General features: G+C 35.4%; 3 protein-coding genes across 3 annotated transcripts; 1 reads left to right on the top strand and 2 right to left on the bottom strand.

Moving 5' to 3' along the window:
• Positions 1-2896: 2896 nt before the first annotated feature.
• LOC117781424 (cGMP-dependent protein kinase, isozyme 1) lies at positions 2897-11930 on the top strand. The gene is made up of 5 exons (XM_034618181.1): positions 2897-3182; positions 6519-6943; positions 8150-9589; positions 11377-11562; positions 11634-11930. The coding sequence occupies exons 1-5, from the start codon at positions 3045-3047 to the stop codon at positions 11794-11796; spliced, it is 2352 nt and encodes a 783-aa protein (XP_034474072.1). The 5' UTR covers positions 2897-3044; the 3' UTR covers positions 11797-11930.
• Positions 11931-12405: 475 nt separating this feature from the next.
• LOC117780646 (xylulose kinase) lies at positions 12406-14825 on the bottom strand. Its single transcript, XM_034617259.1, is given in 3 exon segments — positions 12406-12926; positions 12929-13601; positions 14240-14825. Coding segments are annotated over 3 exon segments (1719 nt in total). The 5' UTR covers positions 14789-14825; the 3' UTR covers positions 12406-12429.
• Positions 14826-16257: 1432 nt separating this feature from the next.
• LOC117779653 (gustatory and odorant receptor 21a) lies at positions 16258-18255 on the bottom strand. The gene is made up of 2 exons (XM_034615917.1): positions 17734-18255; positions 16258-17079 (listed from the first exon to the last, which is right to left on the bottom strand). The coding sequence occupies exons 1-2, from the start codon at positions 18253-18255 to the stop codon at positions 16258-16260; spliced, it is 1344 nt and encodes a 447-aa protein (XP_034471808.1).
• Positions 18256-19818: the final 1563 nt, after the last annotated feature.

Here is a 19818-nt window from a genome sequence, read left to right as displayed (position 1 = left end):
ATTAATTCAAATTGAACTTTTGCATGTTGGTTGTGAAAATTTAAGTGTTTTGAAAATTTTTAATGATTTCAGTCAAAAATATATTTATTTAAATTTTAGAATAATTGGTTTCTCATTTTTTAAAAAAAAAAAACTGTTTAAAAATTTAATTTTCTACGTAAGTGAAAAATTTAAGTGAGGAGGAAATTCAAGGCAGTATGAAAAATTTTATAATATTTGTGAGTCCCCATTTGTTAGCTTATAAAATGAAATGACATCAAATAATTATTTTTAAAATTAAAGAAATTCTTTTTATTTTTAATTTATTTTGCACAAATTAATTTTTGGAAAAAAGTTCTTACAGTATTTTTTATGAAAAGAATAATCTGCAAAGTGTCCTTGGTGCAATTAGTTGCTCTTTTTGTTTCCTGCCAATTGAGGGGAGGGGGGAGTAATAACTAGCGCTTGAAGATAATTATCACAGTTTTTGGCGCACAAGTGTCGAAAGTTTTGTCGGAGAAACTTCTCTCAGCTCAGCAACAAATTACGAAATATGCTTGTCTCTCTGTCTACATTAGTGCTACTTCTACTTTGCTTCAGAATTCAGTGCAGCTAATAGATCATTTGCTGCATCATTACGTATACGCCGCGTATGTCGACTGTCGTTTTTTAATCCTTTTGCTGCCTTTCGGCGCCTAAAGATTTTTCGATGTTGTCACGTTCCACAAATCGCAGTGGCATTTTTCTTCTGCTTCTTGCCAGCACGCACTCACAGCCACAAATACATCAATGTCTGCTCTCTTTTCCCCGCCCCCTACCCTTCTCCGCTCTCTCTCCCTCTGTTCTCTGTGCTACACTCAGAAAAAAAATCAAGATTTCCGTACTTAAAAAGGCCTTTTTCAAGAAAAAACCATCTCAAAAGCTGTCTAAGTTCCGAATTTCTAAAGTTGAGAACAAAGATCTTATTTCAAGTTTGGTTTTCGCAAGTACGGAAATCTAAAAATGATATTTTTAGGGGATACTTTAAGTACGTTTTGGGTTTAATTCAAGTCTGAAAAAATTGAAAACATACTACTTTAAGTATACAAAAATCTTGAACTAAACATTGCCATAATTAATTAATTTTAATCTTAAAACATACATTAGTATGTGTACAAAAATTAACCAAAATACCAATATTAATTACCATTAAATAATGGTGAATTTTCTTTAGGAAATGTGGGAATGTGAAGTCAGAATTTTAAATTTAAAATCGATTTATACTTAATTAAAGATTTTTAGTACACAGCAATCTTAAAATATTAAGAACAAAACGGTATAAATTCAAGTACGGTCGTACCTAATTTTAGGATGGCATATTTTTCTGAGTGTACCCGCAGACGCAACCACATTAAATGTGGAGCGGATGAAGCATCGCTTTGGTTGCCGCCAGCAAATCAGTGTCCTTGCCACGTCGTGGCATGCTGGCATTTTATTTCACTTGCTTTCAGGAGCAATGTTCTCACACTCATTCTCCTCCCTTCTCCTCCCTCTCTCTCTTCTGTGCTCTGTCTTCAACCGTGGTCGCTTCATAGTGGGCACTATAATTCTATTATGGCTGTAAAGCAATTTTATTTTGGGCCGCGTCTCGTTTAGCTTTCACTTTCACATCTGCGCTGCCATTTTCATTTTCATTTCGCATTTTTACGCTTTGTGTCAGTCTCTTTCCCCCATCTCTCTCTGTCTCTCTTTCTCGCTCTCCCTCTTAGTCATTTCCATTACCCAACGAAGCTGTCATCATCAAATTACGCTCGGCTTTTGTCTTGGAGTTTGGCTTTAATGTGCAGCACAAAAGCGGCTTCTGCCTTTTACTTATTTTTTTTTTTTAGCCCGGTAAAGCTTAAGTTAAAAAGGGGATTATAAGCTTGTGGCCTTACACGTAGCAGATAGAATGAGGCGTGGCAGGCACAAAAATATTTTCTAGTGAAACAGCTTGTAATTAATTCGTTTATTTAAACAGTGACTCTAACGATTATATTTCTTAAACAAAAAACTGTAAAATATTTAAAATGTATTGATATTTATTTTAAAAATTTTAAATTATTTTTATATTAAATTTTACTGTGAACGGCAGCTCACGCTAAAAATCACCCAAAATCTAATATTTAGCTAATACTTTTTTTAAACTATAAAAGTTAGGATTAAAATTAAACTCTACAATCGTTGTTCAACATTAACATGACCGCCTTTTACTCCCTGCTCTCTATAACTATTATAATACTACTACTACCATCAAATATTTTTAGAAAAATAAAATTCAATTTAATTTAAATTAAATATTTGTTTTACGAAATAAGATTTTCATTTTGCGTATAATAATTAAAAAATAAAATGAATATTTTTAATATAAATTGAACATGCAAATGTATCTTTTTACATAACTCGCCATAGAAATTAAAATATTGGTGCCACTTTCTCATTTTTCCAGATTTTATTTTTCTGAAGTTTGTTATTTTTTTATGTCATAACTCTAATTTTTGATAACTCTAGATCGAATTAATTACAATCATATATTATGTAAGCATTTTAGTTTACAAGTACAGGGTCTCATACAGTCAGGCTCACCAGACTGTAACCTATTCTCGTTAGCTCTGTGCCTATGCAGCTGTTGTATTTGTTGTTATTAGGCACGTTGTTATTGTTGTTGGTTTTATATCAGTTGGCCAAATTAAATTCAACTCGCCAACCCCTTTGGTTATCTATCAGCAATTATCTTAACTGATAGCATGGACTCTGATCTCTTGCCGCGCCTCTCTCTTTAGCATGCTCTTTAACACTCTTTCTCTTTCGCTCTTTGCAAATCCGAAAAAATCACACATACGTCGCGTCGATCGGCCATGGGGAAAAATAAAAAACAGTAGTCAAAACAGCCGACAGTCGTTGTCCGAACGCGTGCGAAGGCGGAGAGCTCGGCAGGCATTTAAAGAATTGCTTGAATTAAGTCGTTGACTGTCGTGTTTGAATGGAAAACATTCTCAGTATTGAATTGAAGATCATCTACACGGATATTATCGAGAGCTGCTGACATGGCCAGGGCATTGGATGATCGGGCACGAGATGCAATCGTCAGCAGTCTGCACAATGATGTCCTTGCACTCAAGGAACTGGTTCAGAATCGGGAGAGCGAGCTGGTTAAATTGCATCGGGAAATACACAAGCTGAAGGTGAGAACGAAAGCAGAAGGAGAGGAAACGGTAGAAGAAGGGATTTGGTTAGGATTAGGTAACCTATAGACAACTTTTGACAGAAGGCAGAGCTCGAACTTCACTGATCAAAACTAATATTTGTTCCTATTTAGATGAAATTGTTTAGTTTGGTGAGAAAAATATTAATTAGACCTTTTGCCTAAGAATTCAAAAAATTTTAAATAAGTCAAAACATTTTAAAGCACTGATAAAAATATGTATTTGGTTCTCGATCCATTTTTTATTTGGCATTTTTTAATTTTGTGAGAGGAAAATTAATATTTTATTCCTGTTGTTTAACAATTTAAATTTTTTTAATTTAGATCAAACATTTTGATTGTTGGATAAAGTTATTACACTTTTTTAGTTAATGATGACCAATTAAACAAATTAATTTATAAAATTTAATTAAAAATTTTTTCATGTATTTTCTTAACCAATTTTCTATACTTAACAAATTTATTTTTAAATTGTTTTATAATTAATTTTCTTGATTTTAGTAATCAGTCTTTTTTGTCAATGTATTAGCTTAAGACTAGAAAAGTTTAAGGCAAAACAAACCAAGAAAATACTAGTTATCTTTTAGAAAGGGCAGGTATTATAATAGATAAAGTCTTCTGAGAAAAACTTAAGCAAGACACCTTGGAGATGCTACATTATTATTGAGACTATTAAAATAAAATAATCAAATACGAATAACTTTTGGAATAGCTTGAGGCAAGATGTTAAGTTTTTTTTTTTTTGCAAAGTTATATTAAAGGAATAATTGAAATTCATTAATTTGAATTTAACTTATAGAACTACTCGGTAGTGTATAAGAGTAACTCTTTTAGGAAAACTTAAGAATAGAAATTATGGGCAAAGTTGAGATATCTACAAATTACTCCAACCAGTTTAAAGGGTGTAAGGGTTTCAGTCACAAAAGAACTTTTTAAAATCTTAGGTCTAAGATTTACTCTTCTGGAAACAGCTTAAGAAATATAACGATAAATTGCTAGAAAATGTTGGAAGCTACTGGAAAAGTATTGTAATATTTTTTGGGAATTTTCTAGTATAGAAATTCATGAATTATTTGAACCGGTTACAGCTGTTTGGATGTCATTGTTTAATGCTTCGTTTGTTTGTTTTGTTTGTTTATTGTTGTCGCGCCACAGATAAGCAACAGCAAAAGTAACAATTGCCCTACGTTTTTCGACTAATTCGTATTCGTATTCGTTTGCGTATTCGCTTTTGTAGTGTGCAGATACACACACAGATACAGAAACAGAACGCAAAGTATCTGAAAAGCGCGCACACAAACGTATCAATTGCGTCGCACGTCGTTATCTCTGGGAGGGCAACAGCAGCCGCGGCTCAGCACAGATATCAGATACTAAATAATAGACAGTAGACAACAGAAAGCAGTAGATACTACTATAAGATACCCCTGCCCTATGCCCTAGTGACAACCCCTGCTTTCCATGTTGGAATTATCTATCGCGGTTTTGTGGCTGACATTCAGTTAGTTTGTATCTTTGTATCTTTGTATCTGGGCCTCAAGTCGAGTGCCTTATAATAAGTTTGTACTTGAACATCATTTGGCATTGTTCAGTTCCCCCCCTTCAGTCTCTTTCAGTTCCCCGCCCCGGCATGTGTATATTTAAATTGTAAAGCATTTTTATTGAGCCAAGCGATTAGCACTTTTTGGTGAGATTTTCGTGGCGCACTTTAATGGCCCAAAGAGCACAAATTACGAGCCGTGTTTGCAGAGAGCGAGAGAGAGAGAGAGAGCACTCTCAGATTTAGATACAAATGTATCTTTGGATTCGCAGCTCTGCATCGCTAATTGCCGGATCAGCTTCGTCTTTAACTTCATCTCCAACTGAGAGTCAACTTCTTCTTCCCACAGTCGTAGTCAGTATTTGCTTTATGTAAATAAATACAATGTTATTCTATAATTTTCACTGGACAGCACACGCGCTTCAGAAGAGAACAACATAGACTTGATATATGTGACTCGACTAAAAGATACCCTGCTTATGGAATCACAATACATACATATTAAAGCTCGTCATGTTTATATGATGACTGTGTTTTATTCAGTTCTTTAGGAATGAAATACGTCATATTAGAAAAAAAACCTAAATAAAATTAAAAATTCATTGTTTTGCGTTAAAGTTTAAATTGTATTAAGAATCTATTGAATTGAAAAATTTGATTTTTTTCGTATTTATTATTTAAGTTGTATAATTTAAAATAAAAAAAAATGTTTTCGGTTTCGTAATTTCCATATCATTTTTTTCTAAGCAGTGTAATTTTACTCTATATATTTATTTAATTGATAAATACCTTTAACTACACTTAATTAATTTAGATACATAAATATGAGGTCGTAGAAATTTCATTATATAGATTTTTAATTTTAAAAAATTAAAAAAAATTGCAAAAAAAATTCAAAGACCATTTTCTTAATTTAAAATAAAAAAGTTCTAAATACAATAAATATTATTTAGGTGAAGGAATAATTAATAGATTTATAAATTAGTTTTTACGAATAATACAGCTTTTTAAAATTGGTATATTATTTGAGTGATGACCATAAATGTAATTACACCTTTAATAAAATCGAAGAAACATAATTTTTTAGTAATTTTTTAGTTAATTTATTGAATTTTTTAAGTATTTAAATTCATTTAATAATATTTGAATTTATTTTACAGTTATTAAGAAGTCTTTTAATTAAGCTTATAAGTTCTTAAGTATTTTCCACAGTTTGCTGTATACGCCAATTAGAACTACCTTTCTGTTTATTTTAAGTACAGGGCACGCGAGTAACAAGAGTACACAGACCGTTTTTGAATTGCTAATTTCTATGTAAATAATTTAGAAGACAAATAAGCACAGTCGAGGGAGGCCAAGGGGATAATCACAACTGGGGCCTGAAACTAAGAAGTTTGCCACACTGTGCACTGTGATATTTGGCTTATCTTATTTGCCCGATGAGTCGACTAAAGTCGTGCTCGTATATGGATTTCGGTGTTTTATCTTTACGCTTTTTTTGGTTTTTGGGTCACTTTTTGCATGCTACTTATTTACGAGCAAAAAGTGTGATAAGATGACACGCACAAACTATTCTTGGCCCATTTAAACGGCTTTTGAAGGTCACTTAGTTGGAAAGAGTGTAGAGAGGTTGTTCATGCTATGAGGAAAGGGAAGCAGAAGCACGTGAGGGGTCATTGGCTGGGTGAGATGTTTTAAATTGCGTTTCCATGTGACGCTCAATTGACACCGAATTAATTGAACGACGCCTTTCAATTGACGTTTCTCCGACTGCAGAGTGTGCTGCAGCAGACAACGAATCAGCTGAGCGTCTCCAGCAAACAGCAGACCGGCAAAACGAAGCTCTATCCGCTGCCGGAGCAGTGCGGCGAGGTGACCAGCAGTCATCAGAGGAATCCGCATGTCTGCAGCTCTTGTGGCATGGTCATGCCGGGCAGTCCCGAGTTCACACTGGAGTCACTCTCCCTGGGATCACCCACAACCACTAGAACGTTGACGACAGCAACTCCGACTCCGACTCCAACCTCAACATCATCTCCATCGCCATCTCCATCGCCAACTCCAGCTCCAACTCAGGCCGAGCTGAGACCCAAGCCTCTCTCGGCGGCCATCAAGAAACAAGGCGTCTCCGCCGAGAGCTGTGTGCAATCCATGCAGCAATCCTACACAGCTCCAATACCCAAATACGAGAAGGATTTCAGGTGAGCATATATACATTCTCAATATTAATGCACTCAGAAACGAAACCTCTACTCAATAACTTTTTTCTGAACCACAATTTATTACTATTTTTTTAAATTAAAAAATTTTTTTTAACCTTTAGAGTTTTTCCTAATATTAATAAGAAAAAGGGTTAGAAACATTATTTTAGGAACATTATCCCATTGATTAAATCAAGTCTTTTTTTAATAATGTAACATAATCGTTTTTCACACAGTTTAATTTAAAAAAATTAAAATTTTAATTAATGTTATAACTCTTATATTAAAAAAAATGTTTTCTGATATATAAGAAAATTTTCTAACTATTTTGCCGATTTTAAAATTAAAGACTAATTTCTAAATAAACACAACTAAGTACTATATCTAATTATTATAGCGATTTTTATAGCGAAATAAAAGACTATTTACTTAATTCTGTGAAATATTTTTATCTCAGTGTACAACTGTTGATATTTTAATGCCAAGCAACAAATCTATAATATCAACATAGTAATGAATTTCTGCATAAAATTTAGAAAAGATTAAATAGCCAAATCACTTTATTTTTAGAAATAAATTCTTTTTTTTTATCCATTTTTCAAAAAGAATATTTCTAAAATTAACATATTAGTGTAATATATTCAAAGTCTATTTGATTTATTGGAAATTTTTTTTAAATATTTACCGACTCCAAAAAAAAATATAAATTTTTTATTTACCGTTTTTTTTCTAAGTGCACAATTATTATTTTAAACTTTTATGGCTTTTTTTTTTAATTATAGACAAATTTCTTAGTTGAAATTATTTTTTTTTTGAATGCTTAACTTTTGTTTGAAGCTATTTCAAAAATAAAAACATATTACAAAATTGAGTAAAATATTTTTTTATTTGCAAAAATTTTACCTCGATTTAAAAAGACAAATTTCGGAAGTGAACGTTATATTTTATCTAGCTGCACACCTATTACTCTTAACCAAAATAGTGATCTTAACATTTCAGAAAAAATTCATGCTAAAAAGTTTTTCTTCAAGAGCATAGCTATTATTTTTTTTACTATTATGGCGATTTTAAAATTATAGACAAATTCCTATTTTAAAATAATTTGAAATTAGTGAGTTAAGTGAAATATTTATTTTAAAGCACAAAAATAATTCTAGAATGTTTCGTGCTATAATTTTTCTGAGTGTACAACTTTTGCCATTTCAGTGCCAAGCAACAGATCAAAGACGCCATTATGGACAATGACTTTCTGAAGAACATCGATGCCTCGCAGGTGCGTGAGCTGGTGGACTCCATGTACTCGAGGAGCATCGAGGCGGGCGAGTTTGTAGTGCGCGAGGGGGAGGTGGGCGCCCATTTGTATGTGTCTGCAGCTGGAGAATTTGCAGTGATGCAGAATGGCAAAGTGCTGGACAAGATGGGACCGGGCAAGGCATTCGGTGAGCTGGCAATACTCTACAATTGCACCAGGACGGCATCGATAAGCGTGTTGAGTGAGGCACGGGTTTGGGTGCTCGACCGTCGTGTGTTCCAGCAGATAATGATGCGAACCGGTTTGCAGCGCATTGAGAATAGTGTGAATTTCCTGCGATCGGTGCCATTGTTGAGAAATCTGAGCGAGGAGCTGCTGGCCAAGATTGCCGATGTCTTGGAGCTGGAATTCTATGCGGCGGGCACGTATATCATACGCCAGGGAACGGCCGGCGACAGTTTCTTTCTCATCTCGCAGGGACAGGTGCGAGTGACACAGAAACTGACACCCGCCTCACTGGAGGAAACCGAGTTGCGTACTCTCAACCGGGGGGATTACTTTGGCGAACAGGCGCTGATCAATGAGGATAAGAGAACAGCCAACATAATTGCTCTGTCACCAGGCGTGGAATGTCTCAGTCTGGATCGGGACTCGTTTAAGCGCCTAATCGGCGATCTGTGTGAGCTGAAGGAGAAGGATTATGGCGATGAGAGTCGCATGTTGGCCATGAAACAGGCGGCTCAGTGTGAGCAGTCCTTTGGCGCCCAGGCTCAGCAGGAGTATCCCGATCTAAAGCTCACCGATCTGGAGGTGATAAGCACTCTGGGAATTGGTGGATTTGGACGTGTGGAGCTGGTCAAGGCGCATCATCAGGGCAGGGAAGAAACCTTTGCCCTAAAGTGCTTAAAGAAGCGACACATTGTCGACACCAAACAGGAGGATCACATCTACAGCGAAAGGACCATTATGCTCAGCTCCAATTCTCCCTTCATCTGTCGTCTCTTTCGCACTTTTCGGGACGAGAAGTACGTCTATATGCTGCTCGAGGCCTGCATGGGCGGTGAGATCTGGACCATGCTGCGGGATCGTGGCTCCTTTGAGGATAATGCGGCCCAGTTCATCATTGGCTGTGTCCTGCAGGCCTTTGAGTATCTACATGCACGTGGCATTATCTATCGTGATCTGAAGCCCGAGAATCTCATGCTGGATGAACGTGGCTATGTGAAACTCGTGGACTTTGGATTCGCCAAGTACATTGGCAATAGCGCCAAGACATGGACTTTTTGTGGCACTCCCGAGTACGTGGCACCCGAAATCATCCTCAACAAGGGACACGATCGGGCTGTGGATTACTGGGCACTCGGCATACTCATTCACGAGCTGCTCAATGGCACGTAAGTCATCTGTATTCAGAAACCCAATTTTCGAGTATTTTCTTTGACATAGTGGATATATGATATAGTGGACCGATTTAAACCAACTTCGGTAAGGATGTGTAAGACTAACTTAAATGAATATTCTATAAGTTTGGTTACGATATCTCATAAAACTAACAAGTTTTTCATACTAAGACTTGATTTTTGCCCGATCGGTCCTATGACAGCTATATGATATAGTGGTCCGATTTGAACCAACTTTGGACAGGATATATAAAACCAAGTTTTATGTATATTCTATCAGTTTGGTTACGATATCTCATTAAACAAAAAAGTTGTCCATACTGAGACTTGATTTTCACTCGATCGGTCAAATGACAGCTATATGATATAGTGGTCCGATTTGAACCAACTTTAAACAGGATATATAAAACCAAGTCATATGCTTATTGTATCAGTTTGGTTACAATATCTCATTAAACAAAAAAGTTTTTCATTCTGAAACTTGTTTTTCGACCGATTGTTCCTATGGGCGCTATATGATATAGTGGTCCGATTCAAAAAAGGAACAAACTTGACCTGCCTGCAAGATAGAGGAATCTACATATCAAATTTTGTGTCGCTAGCTTTTAAATTGGTCTTATAATTTGGATATGAAATTTTTTTTTTCGATTTTTGGGCGATAAAGGGGGCGTGGCCGAATTTTAAAAACAAACTTGATCTGCTTGCAATATAGAGGAACCTACATACCAAGTTTGGGGTCTCTAGCTCTTATAGTCTTCGAGATCTAGGTGTTCATACAGACAGACAGACATACGGACAGACGGACATTGCTATATCGACTCGGCTGTTGATGCTGATCAAGAATATATATACTTTATAGGGTCTGCCATGCCTCCTTCTGCCTGTTACGCACATATTCGTTAAAACAAACCTAATAGATCTCTGTACTTTTTTTAAGTACGGGGTCTAAAAATATTATATTTTTTCTTTGGCAATTGGTGCAAATATGAAAATTGTCAGAATGGAGAGAAAAAGAAAAAAACTGATAAAGATAGAGGGAGAAAGAGAGAGATTTAGACTCCAATATAGAAATTACTTTTTGACAACATTTTGCGACTGAATTTCACTGAATTCCTCAGAAGACTGACAGAGTCGACATTTTACTTGGTGCGAAGAAGCAAATTTTTAAACGATTATCGGAATCGCATACATTATTTGGTACTTGCTATATTTATAAATATTTGTAGTCGTTTCTACCACCAGAAACACTCAAGAATGCAGCCAGAGCTCAATTAAATTTCGCTTTGATTAAATGTTAGTTTATGTCCAATCGTTAAGGAATTAAAAAAAAAAGAAAGTTATTTTAAGTAAAGTTAATTTAAAGTTGCTCAATTAATTCGATTGTTTGATTTAAAAGGCTACTTGGTCTTCTGCTTTGGGCTGTGAAATGATCAGTCAGTCAGTGAGTGAGTCAGGACAAAGAGTTTTATGTGTATAGATTTGGGGTTTGCACGCCTGTAACACAAATTTGTTTTTTTTTTTTGTTTTGAACTCAATGTACTCCAGTTCCTGGAGTATAAGAACACTTATCATTATTTTCCACATATATTTTCTGTTTGCTTGCACTTATTTCTGTTTAAAACAAGGTCGAAGATTATTTTAGTTAAGCAGAGAAAACTCACATAAATAAATTTACATTTAAAATTATATCAATGTGATTTCTAACTGCTCTAGTTTATTCTAAATTGGCCAAAATATTTTGTTTTGTTGAATATTCATGAATTTAATGTTTTTTTTTACAGTCCGCCGTTTAATGCTCCGGATCCCATGCAGACGTACAATCTTATACTGAAAGGCATCGATATGATCAGCTTTCCGAAACATACATCCCGCTGGGCTGTGCAGCTTATAAAGCGTTTATGTCGAGATGTTCCCTCCGAGCGACTGGGCTACCAAACAGGCGGCATTCAGGACATCAAGAAGCACAAGTGAGTAGAGTGACTGGGAGAAGAATTCTTTTTCAATATAAAGTTTCTACAACTAATCCATTATACTTTAGATGGTTTCAGGGCTTCGACTGGGATGGTCTGTCCAGTCAGCTGTTGATTCCTCCCTTTGTGCGTCCCATTGCACATCCCACAGATGTGAGATACTTTGATCGATTCCCCTGCGATCTCAGCGAGCCGCCGGACGAGCTATCCGGCTGGGATGCGGACTTTTAGTAGTAGGCGTTGTTATTATTGTTGTTGCACTACTTGACTTTATGCAATAATTAGGTTACCTCTTACGAATTCCGAATATTTTTGTAAGATTTACAAAAAAAATAAAATAAAAACAAAAAAATTTAATAATTATATTTCAAGAAATTTAAATAAGTATGGCATAAATTAAGAATAAATTAGAAAAAATTAACTACACAAGTACACAAAATAGGAAAATCAAGTAAAAAAAATATATCGACTACAATTAATAGGCAAAATCTATTTCCTCGATATTAGGAAATTTAGCTTTGATTTCTCTGTTTGTGCTTAAATTTTCTTTCAAATAGTCTATAAATATCAAACTGTTTGTCCTGACTGACTGACTGATATTTGTGTAGCCCAAACGCTAAGACCAAAATATTAAATAATGGTAGATAAAATAAATTTAAATATAGTTGCTTTTATTCGATTATATATGTTTTTTCTAATTTTAATTTCTTTCTATCATTATTCCTAATTTGATTGTTTATAATTTAAATGCTTTGCTTTGTTTTCTATTGTGAGTATTGTTTCTTAATTTTTTGTATTTTATAGAACTTTATGCAGTAAATTAAATTAATTTAGTACAAATTTAAGGGAAGAAAAATACGATTTTTATTCGTATCTAATGCGACTATCATCGATATTTGTGCCGGCTGCCAAAAGGCGACACATATTCCGACAACGATCAATCAGAGGATTATAGACGACCTCACAGCCGGGCGTGGGCTCTGCGGAGAGTTTGAGTTTATCGGGCAGATGCTTGAAGAATTCGGCGTAAGTCCGTTTTGGCTCTCTTCCCCGACGAATCTTACACTGTTGGCAATTGCAATTGGCCTCACGGTATTCATAGAAAGCATAACGGGCCCGATAGGCTGCACCCATGAGGGTTACGTGGGGACCATCATGGGTATATACGGGTGCATTAAAGACATCGGCGACAATTTGCACAATTTGCTGATTATTCGAATCATTTCCCAGGGCAATAATTTTGGTGTCTGGTTGAATTTTAAAACCAGCATCGATGGCAACCACACGTCGATGCATTATTTGACCCTCGATGACAGCGCGAGCTTCGGTTTCAATATCTTCAAATTGTTGCCTGCCTTTAGAGCCTCCATGGACATTTCATCGATGTGATTGTCCCAACGGAGCGTGCCCTTGGCCTCAGGAGTATACTCCATTTCATCGAAACGCACCTCAATATTTCCTCCATTTCCCATTGGAGTTGCGGAGAGTTTTTCATTGAAAAGTGTCCAGTTGCCATGGGCAATCTCATTACAGATGGATTCTCGCACTTTAGATCCGTTGCGGAATACAACTAATCCAATAAATTCATCGGGATTTGTTGGATGAATTTTGACAAATCCATCGTCCAACTGGGGTCGTCCTTTGTAGCTCATCAGGAGTTTATCCGTTGTCGATAACAATAAGACCAGAACATTTTGCTGAAGATTCAAGCCGGAAATCGTGGATGGACCGCTTCCAGTGGCACTGACCACCATACAATCGGAACGAAAGTTCCAGCGTTTCACAAAATAATCGGCAATGCGTCCCTGAAGTCGATTCGTGGCAATGGGATTCATAAGACGCTGCTTTAAGTTCGGAGCACACGCAGCTAGACAATGCTTGGACCAGTTCTTGCTCTCAATATCCAGAAGATTCATTCCCGAGCCATCAGAGTAATCAATCGAGCCGATGCTGCCCACAAGTATCGATGACAGGAAGCTACTCATCAGAGAAATGCGAACTGTGCGTTCATATTGCTCCGGAAACTCCTCGTAGAGCTTTTATAAGAAACAGAAACGTAACAATTATAATTTATGTAAAAAAATAAATAAATAAAATAATAATTAAATAATAATCTTTATTCGAAACATGAAAATGGAAGAAGTGGTCGATCAATCGGAAAATACTATAATGCCGACAGGTGGAGTTTTCAAAAATAAACCTTTTAATTTAAAAACTTAATTGTATTTACAAAATAGAACAAAAATTAAAACATTCAAGAAAATGAGTGTATTTAACTCAATATATCGTTTAAAATATGTATAATATTATCAAATCGATGTATTTTAACACCACCAAAATAAGTTTTGTTTACTTTTTTCTCTTATACAAAAAATTAAGTTTATATTCTAAAAATATCATAACGTGTAAATTACTATTTTAAGAATTACAATTTTAAAAACAAAATTTGTTATAATAAAAATTTAAAATAAAAGTTAATCTATGGGTAATAATAAATAATTAACATTTAATTTCCTAATTGAGTTACCCAAAAAATAAAGATATATTTAATTTGTGTGATAAAAACTAAAATAGAAAGTTTATCCTGTTTCCTGAATACCCCTAACCAACAACAGTATAAATAACGCTTTCCCATTATTACCAAAAGTATCGATGTTTTTTTTTACATGCCTACCTTGCGTATCTGTGGACCCGTCAATCTTCCAAAGCACTTGGATCCCGTGATTTTGACCATTGTCATGGCCCCTCCCACATCGTCCTCCATTTCGTAGCACTGCTTTATGGAGGATCTCACCACCCAGCTGGGAGTCGAGACCTGCTCAAAGGCAGCGTTGTTAAGTTGTTCGTGGAGGCGACTCAACGGATTCAGGCCACAGAGGCGACGAAAGCCTGTGTCCGTCCAGAAAACGGTTCCGTAATGATGGGCTGCACCTCCGATAGTAACCACCCTGTGCAGATTGGCACCCTGTGATGCCAGACAGTTGAGAAGAACATCCAATGCCTTGACATACATCACAGTATTCACTTGAAATTCGTCGGGTTTTGCATCCTTGCTGACTCCTAATATAGTTTCATATTCCGGCAGATCTACATCATATCGCACCACAGCCGTAAATGTCACCTGCAATTCGGCATCTAATAATATAGCCTCCAGACGCTCGACGCCCAAGTGGAGACCCAAGTAAAGGTTCTTGCTGTGATCTGCTGCCGGTCTGTGACACATTTCTCTGGATCCATGGACAAAATTTCAATGAAATCGAAAAACTTTTAAATTTAAATCTGCTTAAATTATTTTGACATTTCCTTCTTCAATTACAACACAGTTGCTTCTCGATTCATTTTTGAGACCACAATCTGAGTTTTTGAGCTTTTTATTCGAAAAAACCACCAAGCAGGATGCCATATTGGCAGGATTCGGTTTCGATGGTAAGGGTCCCCCCTTGTGATTTTCGAAAATTCAATTAATAAATTAATAAATTCCTTATGTCATAAATAGTGTAAAACAACACTTTTAACTTGATTCTGAAACCTTTAAATTTGTTGTAAAAAATCATGCTAAATTGTACAAAAATTTGGACTTGTAAAGTTGCTAGATCTAAAGTCTGACCAACTTTGAACTGTCATAACTTTGCCAAAACACCATCGATTTTCAATCGGAATGTCATTTTGATTATGAACTGTCCTCTTTTTTCATTCTGCATTCAAGTTTTTTTCCTTTAAAATTTTTTTATTTTTTTCAACAAAAGATGCATTCGGTTTCGATTGTAAGGGTCCCCCCTTGTGATTTTCGAAAATTCAAAATTTTAAATCTTAAGATTTCAGTTTTAATAAATTCCTTATATCATAAATAGTGTAAGTCAACACTTTAAACTTGATTCTGAAACCTTTAAATTTTTTGTAAAAAATCATGCTAAATTGTACAAAAATTTGGACTTGTAAAGTTGCTAGATACAAAGTCTGACCAACTTCAAACAATCATAACTTTGCCAAAACACCACCGATTTTCAATCGGAATGTCATTTTAATTATGAATTGTCCTCTTTCTTCATTCTGCATTCAAGTTTTTTTCCTTTAGAAAATTAAATTTTTTTCAACGAAAATTGGATTCGGTTCCGATTGTGATTTTCGAAAATTCAAAATATTAAATCTCAAGATTTCACTTTTAATCAACTCCCTATATCGTAATTAGTATAAGACAACACTTTAAACTTGATTCTGAGACCTTTAATTTTTTTGTAAAAAATCATGTGAAATTGAACAAAAATTTTAACTTGTAAAGTTGCTAGATCTAAAGTCTGACCAATTGAACTGTCATAACTTTTGAAAAACTGTTCTGATTTTCAATCGTAATGTCATTTTGATCGAAATTTGGTCTCTAAATTCATGCTGCACTTAAATTTAATTAATGTTGTTGAAATAATTTTTCTTCGTCATTTTAAAATTTTTTAAAATGGGATTTGTTGTTCCGGTATTGATATTAATGAACCGAAAGAAAAAAACTAAAATAGACTTTTTTTTTTGTTAAAGTTGTTTCTGCAATTGATCGAATTGATTCCCTGATTTCTGTATCTACTTTTTATTCCGTATTTTATTATGTTTATTAACGTTTTTAAATATATAGCTTATTTTTTCTGTTTTTAATCGTTATACCATGGTTAATAGAATAAATTCAATTAACATGTGAATCGTGTACTAAGGCGTCTGAGATCGTCTCTGTTCCGTGATCTTGAACTGCAGTAGGACGACCAAGTAGGTGGCCATAAAGGAAATATTAGTGGTGATAAGTTCGCGATTGATGTTGGCATATCCATCGAGATTCATGATAGGGGGATTCTTGTTGATGGCAACCAGAAGCATGTCCACCTCCTTCTGTGTAGCCGTATCCACAGCCGTGAGATTGATGTTGAGCAACTTTGTCTGAAAGTCAAGGCCCACCTTGCGGGATGCATAATGAGCCTCATTGCAGATGATGTACAGTAAACACATGCAGTAGAAAACGATGACAAAAAGTCCCACTTCCTTGTAGGTGGCGCCATGATCAATAATCTCACTGATGCTGCCATAAGTGGCAATGATGCTGGTGAAGAAAATGACCAGACAATACATGCCATACATGTTGGAGTAAGCACGTCCCAATTGCTGCATCATGTGACTGAGATCGACCCACAAATGACGATATTCGGTCAACTTCTGGGCAGGTTTGCCATCGCGAAGTGTTTGCTGTAGTGCATCGGATAAAGCACGACTTGCAGTGCCAAAGGCATTGCAATTAATATACCACAAGCTGCAAAAGCAATTCAACATGGCAATAATGGGATAATAGGCAAAAGTGTACCACAAACTAAAGTCGGGCTGAAGAAAATACTGAGAGAGATTGATGGCTATGCTGAGCAACCAGGAGAAGATGCACAGTGCATACGTCAGCACATAGAGATTGGGAAATACAATTGAAGAGCCTGTCGTCTTGTAGAATTTATACTGATAGTTGGTCCACATGTTCTTAAAGATGGCAACCTGAATGACAGTAGTAAATTAAGTAAATTTAAATTAGAAAATAGATTGAAGCGTAAACAAAAACCAAAGTAAAAGCGCTACAGTGTAGGTGCTCGACTATTAAATACCCAGTACTATTATCTTTGCAATTCAAATATTACAAATTAAATGTAAATAAAATAAGTACATAAATAACTACAAAAATATAACAAAATCAATATTTTAAGTGAAAAATCGCGTTTTGAATTTTGTTTGTATTTATTTTATTTTTTGGAAAACTTAAAGAGAAGTAAAAATTGTAGAAAATAAATAAACATTTTGCACTTAACTTTTTATATCAGATTATTTAAAATGAACGAAAATAATAAATTTAATGAATAATACCAATATTAATTGATTGAAAAGTAAAAAAAAATTATTTTAAATAATGTTGCTTATTACTAAAAAATAAAAATAAATAAAATAAGAAATTTAATGAATTTTACCAAGTAAAAAGATAGAAGGTAGGATTAATATGATTAAAAAATGATATTAAACGCAAAAGGAATTCATAGGAGTCTTATTTTCATAGGGTCAGTCCGACATTATCACAAACTCATTAGTCTGTTTTCCCTTTAATAACTGGGCTAAAAAGCTGACCTTCTTAACCCTTTAATGACTGAACTTAATAAATACCTGAGGTCCGTGTCGCCAGCTGGCAACGGGCAGGAGAAAGTTGGTGAAGAGCAAACTGATAAAGATGACATTGTAGATGGCCTCGTCGAAGCGCTTGTCGGGACTTGTGATGAACTTCTTGACCCGCTCTCGCAGCACCAGGACGACAACCGTCGTCTGGCAGCTGTAGGTGAAAATGGCCCACATCACCTGCTTCGAGGTCCAAGAATACTCAGTGCGTGGCAAGTTCTTGATGGGTGGATTCCTGTGTATGGGCATTACGCCCATGATTTGAAACAACACAAGCAGACTCTTGGTGGTGTTGTAGAAAGCATCGTGCTTGTCCAGCTCCAGTGGATCATCCACTGTGTCCGGTTTACGCACATACACATCATCCATGGCCTGTCCACCCTCCAGGATCTTTAGTTTTTCACGATATCGCACCTCATCCTCTAGAAATTGTCGTTGATTGGGATTCAATTTGGGTGCCACCTTAGCGCCACCTGGCGGCGTCAGACCGCGGCTAACCGCCCAGAATGACATGACGAGCACAATAGAAGAATATAGAGAGAGACCAAGCCTAAAGGCTTTTATAAGGCCGCTTCTGCTATTGACTTTTGATTGAAAAGCAAACAAAAGTGCGGAACCGCCTCTGGGCGTACCTCTATTTGCTTGATGTCCATTAAATATGGCCAGGTTCGTATATATGAGAATCTGCTTCTTTCTCTGACTCTGACTCTGTCCTGCACTGAGAGAAAAAGTCGTACTAAAAAAAAGTTCCACAATGGTGCAATACTTGAAAAATCGAATACTTGATTTTCGCAATAGAGATTTTCCCAATTTTATCAAAAACTTCAAACTGCTACAAATTTGACAAATCTTACCCGATTTCCTTGCAGAATATAAATTGTATCATTATATATTTACTAGTTTTCTGCACTAAAATTGAATAATCCACTTTTTTCCAACAGTGTCAATTTTTCCATATTTTACCCTGACACTTAAAAAAAATGTTTTTAAGAACACTCAATTTTTATACCTCATTGTATTAAAATTTTAAACTGTTTCTTAATATAAGTTCCAGTTAATTAAAATGAGCATAAAAAAAAATTTGTATATAGTAATTGTTTATCCTTTTAGTTTTTGAATTCAAATTTTTAAGTATTTGTAATCCTGAATAATTGAGACTGAAATTCAAAGTATCATTTAAGTCAGTCTTTCTTTAGAAAAATAATATTATTTAAATTATTATAATTATATATCTATAAAAAAAAATTAATGAAGTAATTCTAATTAAAGTGCGAATTTTTTAATTTTAGCGAAATGATCGAAAAAATAATTATTTTTTCAGAAGTTGGATTTTTTACATGAGAAAGTACTTTTTTAAAAAAATGTGCCAACGAAAAATTCACAAAAAGGAGTCGATATGCACTTGATTATTTCGCACTGTGTGGACTCGATTTGTTGTGGTCATTTGCCCCTTTAACCCCGCCTCTTCCTCTCACAATCGCTGAAAATGTTTTGCTGACAAAGATACGAACGGGTGACCAACTGATGCGATGCCATGCGATGTCAGTGGACGGGGGAAAGGGACAAAAGGACACGGCGTGAATATGGCTCCACCTCCACATCAGACTTGGCTTGTGGCTGGACACCACAACGGACCGAAGGACACGAGGACAAGAGGACAGCTGGACGGAAGGTACATAGAATGCGCTTAATTTGCCGGAAATGAAAGTTTAACGATGTGTAAATGCTTACGAATGCCGATAGAGGCTCGGCACTAATGACCAATAAAAATGTGCCACCATTGACCCACAATGTATATTGTACTCGTAGTTAGTGTTGCCTCTGATTCAACTTTCGACTTTTCGACTTTCGAAATTCGCCTGTGAGTCACTGCGTTTGACTTTTTAAGCATTTAAAGCCCAGTACGCAAAGGGTAAACAAGCTTATGGGTTAGTGGCTAACTCAGATCTCAGACACCTTAAGAACTAGAGCAACTAAATTTGGTGACAATATTTTTATATACCATATCTACTTTGTTTAAAAATCATGCCTCTTTTCAGCGCGGAAAAATATCTTATAAAAAGTTCAAATTTGCAA

The sequence above is a fragment of the Drosophila innubila genome (genome assembly GCF_004354385.1).
Source record: "Drosophila innubila isolate TH190305 chromosome 2L unlocalized genomic scaffold, UK_Dinn_1.0 4_B_2L, whole genome shotgun sequence".
Classification (NCBI taxonomy): Eukaryota; Metazoa; Arthropoda; class Insecta; order Diptera; family Drosophilidae; genus Drosophila; species Drosophila innubila.
This window is presented reverse-complemented; position numbering and strand designations above follow the sequence as displayed.